General features: G+C 37.0%; 1 protein-coding gene across 2 annotated transcripts; it reads right to left on the bottom strand.

The window, feature by feature from the left end:
• Positions 1-1,905: 1,905 nt before the first annotated feature.
• Positions 1,906-9,967, bottom strand: LOC129094585 (serine/arginine-rich splicing factor 11-like). 2 transcript variants are annotated; one of them, XM_054602819.1, is made up of 12 exons: positions 9,564-9,967; positions 8,109-8,242; positions 5,460-5,569; positions 4,631-4,720; positions 4,498-4,544; positions 4,265-4,398; positions 3,972-4,053; positions 3,730-3,843; positions 3,384-3,473; positions 3,117-3,188; positions 2,853-3,030; positions 1,906-2,689 (listed from the first exon to the last, which is right to left on the bottom strand). In XM_054602819.1, the coding sequence occupies exons 1-12, from the start codon at positions 9,683-9,685 to the stop codon at positions 2,483-2,485; spliced, it is 1,380 nt and encodes a 459-aa protein (XP_054458794.1). In that variant the 5' UTR covers positions 9,686-9,967; the 3' UTR covers positions 1,906-2,482. The 2 variants fall into 2 exon arrangements, with proteins under 2 accessions (XP_054458794.1, XP_054458795.1); XM_054602820.1 differs by lacking the exons at positions 8,109-8,242; positions 9,564-9,967 and adding an exon at positions 5,836-7,786.
• Positions 9,968-10,663: the final 696 nt, after the last annotated feature.

Genomic DNA, 10,663 nt, shown 5'->3' with positions numbered 1-10,663 from the left:
CCAGGTGTTCGCTTGAAAAGTTATTTGTTTAAAGCTGCTGCTATGGTTCATGAGCCCTTAATAATGTTGATACCTACAGGTGTTGTGCTCATGTTTGTTAACTTGCCTGCTCCTGGAATTAAAAAATGAAGGTGTAAACAGATGTGGTGGCTCAGTGTTGTTAGAACAATTGCCTTTTTTACTTCCTTATTCACTTTCAGTATAACCAAACATAATACATTTCATTTTATACATTAGTTACATTCCTTCGTTTGGCCAACTGCAGCTAACTGCAGGAAGTGTGCCTCCTTACTGACATAACGCTACATGTTTTATTTCATGCTCCTTCCTGTTTTCAGCTGCTTGTATTTTCCATGTGTTAAGTAGGTAATCATCCATCTACATGTGCATTGTACAGCAAAGACTGTTGTATAAGTCTGCAAAACTATTTTCGTATAAAAATGTACTAAAAATAAAAATTCCACATATCTGAAAGAGTTCGGAATCATGTTTTTTTCACTTCCATTATTTACTGTTACTCATTGAAACTTTTTTATTATGCTTAAAAGAGATGAAAAAAGATCATCAGAAATGTCATAGTATTCTATGAAAATTTCACAAATAGGTAAATTATATATATAGTATATTGTAAAAATACTGTCATAGGAAACCATTAGGAACATCAAAAGAAAGTCAAAGTATAGTATGTCCGTATGCCATTAAAGAATATTGGTAAAAAGTAATATTATAAAAAAATGTCATAGAATAGTATGTGAAAAGAAATGTAAAAAATGACCCAAAAAAGACTAAATATGGAATGTCTCAAGATGTAAAAAACAATATTCTATAATATGTCATAAAAAAGTAATGGTATAGTATTTCATAAAAATGTCAAAACATTCATTGTTGGTAGAATAAAAAAACAGGTCATAGTATGGAATGTCACAAAAATGTATCAGTATAGTGATTATATATTGTCGTAAAAGTCATAGTATGGTATGTTTAAAGGGGTCAAATGACGTAGTACGGTACATCATAACGTTTAAAAAATCTCATAATATAAAATGTCATGTTAATGCCTTGTGTTGTGGTAAATTATGTCACAAATATTTCATAAAAATGTATATTATAGTATGTCATAAAACATTTCATAAAAAAGTCATAGTTAAGTATGTCATTAAATAACAAAACAGTCATGGTATAGTAAATAAAATAAAATGATTTTAAATAGTAATTCAAATGGTTTTAATACTGTCAAAATAGTCATGAAAAAGTAAAAAAAAAAAAGTAAAGTTTGCAATAAAATAATTTTTCATAAAGTATATTATAAAATGTCAAAAAGTTATTGTACAGTAAAAAAAAGTAAAAAGAAAACTTGTCATAGTATACTATGTCATAATAATTGTCAAGTCATACATTATACAGTTTGATACATCATAAGATGTCAAATGTCACAGTATAGTAAGTGTTCTACACTTGTATTATATAAAAAAAAAAATGTCATTAAAAAGTCCTTGTAATGTCATTCAACATAAAAAATGTACAGTATGTCTTAAATTATTGTAAAAAAAAAAAGTAATAGCATGACGTGAAAATGGCTAATTAGTAAAAGAATAGTATGCCATATCAATATCAAGTCATAATTCAGTAGTTCAAGAAAATGTATAGTAGATCATTAAAGTGTCAGTAATTATATAGTATTTGATAAAAATGTCATCAAGGTTATAGTAAGATTAATTCAAAACATAGTATGTCATAGGAATGTCCAAAAGGTCCTATTATGGTATGTAACGAAAAATGTCAAAAAAACATCATAATATAGTATGTCATGACATTTTTTTAAATTGTCATAGTATAGAATGTCAGTATTAGTAGTATGTAAAAATTGTGCTTTGCATTTTAATTTTCCTTCAGTGACGAAACAAGTTGACAGTTTGACCAAACTTTATTAGTTTCCTTTGGAAAACCTATGTATTTCATTGCAACAACACATTTCAATCTACAGTGTACACTTACCATGGGTTGTAAATAGGAAGGTCATCTGAAACAGGACTGCGTGCATTACAGTTAAAGCAAAATTATCCAGCAACCAAAAAATGACCATGAAGTTGGTGCTGGGTGTTAAGTGACAGTTAATAGGAAGAAAGGCCTTAATCCCGACAATTAAAATATTTACAGACAGAATTCTAGTGGGAAATGCTTTGTATTCTACTTTCAGGAAGACAAAGGCAATAATAAAAAAAAAAAATCAACAGGATCTTAAAAAAGTACATCAATACCAATTTAAAACCATGTCTAACGATATTCATATTTAAGTAATCGTTCTAGTCTTTACAAAAATTATTGGACAGCTTTCGTTCTAAACCACCTCCTTTGCCAATGTTTCTACAGTTAAGACAACAAATCCTTCTGTTTTAACTTTGAGTGATCAGGCACAGACATGTTGTGGCCTATATTAAAAATATAAAAGTGAAAAGATAACGCTGTCTGGTTCGGGGGGTTCTTAGTCGCTCATCTCCATGTCTTCCTGATGGTGGTCATCTCCATTCAATTTGGACTTTTTGGGGATTTTGCCCTCTGATCTCTCCATCTCCTCCTGACCTTTGAGGGACGAGGCAGAGTCAGAGTCGCTCTTCCTCTCATCGTCGTCCTCCTCTCCTTCCTTTTCACTGTCATAACCTTGCTCCTCTTCATCGTAATCCCGGGTAACCTGTCCGGACAGTTTTTTTAAACATTTTTTGGGGATTATTTTTACTGTATTTGGTAGAGAGACACAGACATACATAAATGTGTTTATAAAAATGGCTTTTTTTTCTGGGATGTTTAAATAGTTTACAGTAATTTTAAAACAATATTCATTATTCTAAACATACCTTAACATCTCCTTTCTCACTGTCAGACTTGCGTTCGCGATCTCGCTCCTTGTCTTTGCTCTTCTTCTTCTTACTGCTGGAGCGTTCCCTTTCGTCTCTGCTCCGGTCTCTGTCCTCCCTCCGGTCTCTATCGCGCTCTTTCTCACGCTCCTTCTCCTTCTTTTTTTCTTTCTTGTGGCTGAAAACGACAAATGTGTATCTCGTCAGTCGTTGAACTAGATACAACTTAAATGAGTTGCACGTACAATGCGTTTGATTTCTCACCGTCTGAGCGATGGAGACCTGGACAGCCTCCTCTTTGGGGACCGAGATGCACTGCGGCTTCGCCTGTGCCTCCTGAGACACAAAGGAAAATAAATAAATAAATCAATATATGATAATACCTCTGTCATTCTTACCAAATCATGGACTGCTGCCTTTGATGTTAATTGCGATAATGTAAATAACATTAACTGAAAGGAAGCACACCTGTTTTGACTGGTATGTGTGCCTGTAATTCAAAATATCAAGCATAGTGCCCAGTCCACTCACCGAGTAATGCTTCGAGACCTCCTGGCACTGCTGTAGCTCTTGGGGGGCGTCTTTGACCTTTTCTTAGACTTTTCCTCCTTCCTCCTGTCCCTGGTCAAGACACAAGCGAGGTAAACAACATTAAACAACAGCAGCACATTACGGGAAACAAAAACAGATGTACCGGCAGCTCTTGCAAGTGATTGTTTCAACAAACTACTGTGTATTAAGAAAAGTGCCAGATTTAAAAATAAAAATCTGAACTTCAGCGACAGCCCAAAATCTGCAGCAGTGAACACATGTGGTTGGTATTAAAGTTGGACAAGCCAGCGATTGAACTACTGAGGACAACCATGTAGATGCTGACCTAGATCTACTGCGGCGGCTTCTATCCCGGGAGTGGGTCCTCCTCCTCCGTGGACTCTTGGACCTCCTCCTGCTCCTTGAATGGGACCTCCGCCGAGACCTGCTCTTCGAACGTCTGCCAAAATGAAGCAGTATCACATTTTACAACGTAGCAAATTACTGCCAGATATCAATTATCTTGTTCATGTCTTAAATGTCATTTTGACAGTCCACAGACAGAGTGTGTCGTGCCAGGGTCTTTACCTGTGTCTTGAGCGAGATCTGGACCGCCTGCGCCTTGAGCGCGACCGGGAGCGGGAATGTTTGCGCTTGTCATCTTTTTTATCTGCAAAACAATGAATAAGTTGAACATCTCCCAGGTAGTAGAGACTTATTGCTCACATAATGGAACAAATACAGTAAAGCTGACAACATTCCAGCACAATGTTTAATTAAATGGAACATTAGCTTATTAATTAATTATAATTGCCTTTAAACTGCTACATAAAACAAGTAGCCCTTTCTGCAGAGGGGGCACGAGGAAACAGGGCACTCACTTCCAGGTTCAATGGCTGCAGAGATGAGAGACTGGGCCTCTCGGACTCTCTTCATGGCCTCTTCAATCTCCTTATTGGAGGCATCATTCTTCAGCCCTGGATTCAAGTTCAGTCCGGCCGCTAATGGATTAAGTCTGAAAGTGCCATCAATTATTTAGTTTCTTTTTTCCTCCCAAAAAATCATTCAGGCTCATTTGATTTCATACCCTGAATGAGAGTGGAACGTTTCTTACTTTGGGTCCATGGACTGCATGAGCTTCAGGAAGTCTGCAGAAAGAGCCTGAAAACGAAAGGAGGAGAGGGAAATGACCATTAGTAAGAAATTTCGTTTACGCATGCTGCAACTGTGACTGACCAAGTGCTCACCTGGGGGTTCATGTTAGTGCCTTGCATTCCCATGGCAGCCATTTGTTCCATGTTGGGAGCTCCAAGACCTCCGAATGGTGTCCCTCCCATCTGAAATACAGACACTTACACTTTAAGCAGAGCTAAATTAACAGCAATTGCCACAAAACTATTTCTCAAGCATCCAGCAGAACCAACACAGAATCATGTCTTAATTATCAGCAGCATGTTACCATAAACTGAATTATTGTGCCCATTTAAAATCAGTTACTTAATGTAAAATGGCACTTTCAGTCCTGACAGTATCCAACAATAGATAATTCTACTCAAAGACTATTTTAGAGCTCTTTTGAGTCTATTATATTTAGCATTTAATAGGCTCTATTCACACTAAAGCCACCGTGTATTCATTGCAACAAGGGGGGATTTACACGGTTGTTCGAAAGTTTGGGATCGCCTGCCACATAAGCCTGATTTGTTAGTCAGATGGCTGTTCGACTACTCTGTATTTTTCATTTGTCTTTCATGCTTTTAGGTTGTACAAAGTCCTCTTTAAGATAGATGAAAATGTCTAAAACTTGTACTTATTTTAACTATCTAACAATAAAACATATCTGTACAAGTGATCTTTAAAAAAGGCAACCAGAATCTACATCAGCAAAAGAAAAAAATTAAAAAACATTTCAAATCAACATTCAATGTTAAAAAAATAATAAATAATGGGGAAAGCAATGTTTAAATCAAGCCTAGTGACTTACACATAAAAGAATGACCGCAGTCACTTCCACAAAGCGAGACAGCTTATTACAATAAAGTTTACTTTAGAGTCAATCTTAATGTCTAAACTCACTGTTGCCAGAGGATTGGGTGTTGGTAGAAGGCCTCCCCCAGGCATCATTCCTGCCACAGCATTGGCTGGAGCCAGCAGCGACATAGCTTTAGATTCATCAGGAATGACTCCTGGAGAAAAACAACAACATTTCAGTACATGCTCCAAGCAAACATTGATGAACACTCAAACAAGACTTGCAGACAAGCCACTTCAGTCTAACTACACTGTAGTAAAATAATAAATTAAAAATAAATAAGAAGAATGCACTTTTTGTCTTGTCTGTAAATCTTGATCCCTGATTTTCTTTTTTGTGAAAGTATGATTGTATGATTAGCAGCTATGAATTTATAAGTCACAATACACACTGTGGTCAACACTGCCAAGATTTTTTCACCTGTACTTGTTTTTTAAGTCATGAACCAAACGTAAGCAAGCACAGCCAGTTGTCCCGTGGGATGTGCTCTCAACTTTCATTAGATGTTTTATGAACAAGCGACTCGTGCCGGCTGCTTCGCTATAAAGCACACAAAAACATTGAGATACAGAAAACAAAGTTCATGATTTGGGTGTAGACAAGGGTACATTTCAACATTACTTACCATTACCAATACAAAAACAGAAAAGGTTCAGACATATTACCTTTTCTGGGCTTTTGTTGGTGGTTACTTTGTACAATCCCACCACAAAAAAAGAAAGAAAAAATACTTGGCAACCAAATAAAGTATTGCTAACAAGCTACTACAGTACTGCTAGGTTTGGGCCAACAGTATGTCACTAGAAACACTAAACAATGTCACAGAGAAACTGCACTAAACAGTTAAGGGCTATTACCAGCAAAAGCTGTGATAAAATCATGACAAATGTGCCCAAAGCTGAAGAAATCAAACAGCAAATTCAAAAGGGAAAATCTTATGGAGATGATCATCCATGGTGCAATCTGAAAACAGGCTATTTTTTTATCTGACATTTTACATTTTAAAAGGGGGGAGAGGGAGAGGGGGAGAGAGAGAGAGAGAGAGAGAGAGAGAGAGAGAGAGAGAGAGAGAGAGAGAGAGAGAGAGACACACACACACACACACACACACACACACACACACACACACACACACACACACACACATGCCCACAACAGAGAGGACACTTGAGAAACAGGATAAGGCTGCAGAAGACAAAACTGTTGGTGGCATTTTCAGCAGGGCCTGGTATATAGGGCTGGCTGAACCAGGAAAAAGAACTGTAAAACACAACAACAAAAGAAACACCACTGTTAAACGTGAGATTCACTCAACTCTTTCAGAGTCATGTGTGGAGAGGGTCAATAAAAAGCATTGTTTTACTGCAACATCAAGCAGAGGCTTAAAACTCTCTTGCATGTTAGTGAAATTTGGAAATACAGATGCACAACGTAAAATATGAAAATAAAAGGCTTCGGCACATGGAGATAGGACATGCCAAAGCCGGTTTGTGTGCTTCTCATGGTTATAACCAAATTATATGTTAATCAACTTCCAAAACATCTGCTAAAAGTAATTTTAAATGACGGCACACACCTTCGAAAGAAATCTATCCTAGCATGCACAGCATCTATCCTGCATGCTTTGTGCTGTTGTAGGGATGTACTGAACATTTTACCTGGATCTGAGCCATTTAATATCAGCATTGTGCCAATACCAAGTTCCAATCCAGTATTTATATATTCCTTTGTAATGCACCCTAATAGCCTGTGCCTGATATTTTCCTCACTCTACTGCTAGGTTTCACCCGTTAGGACGGGGGAATTTAGAACTTAAGCCTATAAATATTTATAGCCAGCAAACTTAAAACACCACTGTGTTTATGCAGCGTCCTTAATGGTTTCTTACAGCGTTGCATTTCATATCAAAGGAGTGTCAGCTTTGGTCTGTTTCGGCAGCAAATTAACTACATGTATGCTCTTTTAAAAAAAAAAATGATATAGCATACCCAAGTTCAAACAGTTTTGTTAGCCGATGTAAAATGCTGTTGGAATTGACGCAAAGTGACTAACCTATAGTGGCTTTCCTCGCTGACATTTGCTGAGTGTGGGTAACATGAATTAAATCGCATTGTTTATATTTATTGGTTCAAGCACAATGGGACATTTCAAGCAGGCTTACCCAGGGTGCTTAAGGTGCAAATATAAATAGAGGATCAGAAATGGTTCAAGCTTGAAGTCAATACCCCCATTTTGCTGAAGACTTGTGTGGCTAGTTTTTTAAAATAAAAGATGCCTTGAACAGAGAGAAAAAAATAAATAAAGAGTTAATATTTTACTGCAGAACAAGAGAGAGAAGGGGGCTTGCGAGCCTGGTGCCATTATTTTTTCTAATCTCCTGATGGCAGCAGAGGACCACTTTCAGCCAGCAAGGAAGGGACTCTCTGCAAATGACTTGTCCACTATGAAAACCACAACACAAATAACAGAGAGAGAAGTTTACAGCTAGATTGTCAGACATGGACACAAATGTACATTTCCCTTTTATAAACCTAGAAATGCCAAGCACTGAGAAGCTTAGCGATTGTTGCTTGGTCACAAAGAACTCACAATGGCTCAGATAGTGTTTGCAATTCTATCAAAACAACCTACACATTGTGATGCATGTTCAGAGATAGCCATGTGAGAGAGACAAGAATAAAAAAAACACCCACCTTCAGCAAAAGGGACCACGATCAAGGCTCGGTCCACGAAGACGGTGTTCGTCAGGTGTTGGGAAACTCCCACCGACTCAGACTCAAGGAACTTTACAAAACAGACACGTGAAGTCACAGGCAAGGGAGAGTCACTGGAAGAAAATACAGATATGTTGTGCAAAGAATACGAACAAGGAGACTCAACATGCCTTCATCAAACTAACCTGAATGATATATATTGTCCCCTGGGACAACTAACTTAAAAAAGGTACAATATGCAGCATTTTCCTTAAAAAACAAGGTACTTTAGAAGGTAACTGCTGTAAATTGGAGAGTATGGTTTTTATTTCTCTGATTCACTGCTTTGGTCTCAGCTCCCTCTCTTCATCCACACTCTAGCTTGAGTTCTTCCCCTCTCAAATGATTCCCTCTCCCACATTAAACCTTTAATAATGGAGTACAGGCTGCACAATCTCACCTACTTTTACAAAGAATACATCTTAAACATATTATTTATAATGTGTTGTAATAATCACATTGCTCATGGGCAATCGTTTGAGAATCAAATATCACTGCCAATCACTGACACTTTGAACCTTTGTTGTTGTTACAGTCCTCGCCATGTCCTACCTGCTGAGAAGTCAGGTGTAATTCAAAACAGGGAAATACAAAGCAGAGAACAATTATTTCCTCGATGATTAAAATACTGTAGATTGCAGGAGCTCATTACCATCCTGAGTGAGATTCAGGAAACGCCAACAGGAAGTCACTGACATAACAATATTGACAGCAAGTTCTTCCACTTTGTTTTAAATCAGCATTAACTACATTAAGAAGTTACAGCTCGGGTTGCAACTGAAGTTATTTTTAAAATATTGGTTAAACTAATAAATGACTCATTTAATTGTTTAGTGTATAAAATGCCAGAGGGCATTAAGATCATTTACAGAGATGTAATGCAGAGAAAGACAAGAGAGGCTTGAACAAGCTCATGTCTAGCATAGTTCAGGTCTGAAACTATTAGTCAATTTATTCACATACATTTACCAGAATCATTTATCAAACACAAATGTTGTGCTTGTGCAGACTTAACATTTTGTACATGTAAAATATTTAAAAAAAGATACTTGTAATGGCCATTTAAAAAATATATATTTTCTGACACAAAATGATTGCCAGATTTATTCAAAATAACTACTTACTGTAATTACTGACTAAAACAATGTACAGATTATCAAAGTGGATGTCTGGTAATATGTTGTAACCTGTCACACACACACACACACACACACACACACACACACACACACACACACACACACACACACACACACACACACACACACACAACAGAGCCTTCACTAAAGGCGCGAGCATACCTTCCAGTGAGGCCTACTCAACACTAGAGGCCTCTGGAGAAGCCTAGGCTAGGTAAGACAGCGCTTTAACCAATGCACGGTTCACAATACTCACTCAGGTGGAAACAGTTTCAGCTCCTCTATGTTCCCGAGGAATCCAAACAGAGTCCTCATCTGTTCGGACGTGGTGCTCGGGGACACATTCGTCACCTGGATGACGTGCGTGTTCGAATTCATGTTCGAGAATGCTAATCAAGCTAGCCACCTAGCTTTATGCTAAGCAATGATCCTGAATTTAGAGCAGATACAAAAAAAAAAGAAGAAGAGCTCGGTAGTGTTTACGAGGAGAAGAACATCAGGCGACTACAAAAGCCTGCATTGTTGTTTCTTCCCCCCCTCCCTGTACATACAAGATGGTTAATGTTTGCTGGTGACAAATCGACGACGACCGTCTGCAGAGAGAGAGCAACAATGCAGCTGCGGGAAATGTCGCGATGCAGGGATGATGGCGCGTTCACGTGCAGTTTCTAAACTCGTAATTATGAGTTTCCCTTAGTAAACACGAATTGTCCCATTCAAGTAAAATAATGTATTTGGTTGATATCTAACTCATTAATGGGGGGGGAAATGTAAAAGCGGTAATACCACCATCTGAAAATACTCTTATATGATATCTGACGGGTATTGTTCTTAAGGTTGATTCTGAGATCAATATGTATGAATTTAAAAATATTTTATTTATAAACACGTTATAGAAAATAAAATATTCATACCTCACTTAGATTGACATATTAAAATGGATATTTTACAGTTAAAAAAATCAACGTCAGGCGGTCAAAATGTGAGACACTTTTTGTAAATTACCTCAAATTTAATATGGCAGTTCTGCATTTGGCCTAGATCTAGTAAATAATAATAATAATAATAATCGAAATCTTAATATAAAGTAACTAGTAGGTATAGCTGTCAAATAAATGTAGTGGACTAAAAAGTACAATATAATCTGCTGAAATTATGTAAAATAGCCTCAAATGGAAAGACTGAAGTAAAGTTCTGTACACATAAGTACAGTACTTGAGAAAACATTTATACATACAGTACCAGTCAAAAGTTTGGACACACCTTCTCATTCAATGGTTTTTCTATATTTTTATTTTTTTTTTTTCTACATTGTAGATTAATATTGAAGACATCCAAACTATGAAGGAACACATA

Source organism: Anoplopoma fimbria, chromosome 8, assembly GCF_027596085.1.
Source record: "Anoplopoma fimbria isolate UVic2021 breed Golden Eagle Sablefish chromosome 8, Afim_UVic_2022, whole genome shotgun sequence".
Taxonomy (NCBI): domain Eukaryota; kingdom Metazoa; phylum Chordata; class Actinopteri; order Perciformes; family Anoplopomatidae; genus Anoplopoma; species Anoplopoma fimbria.
This window is presented reverse-complemented; position numbering and strand designations above follow the sequence as displayed.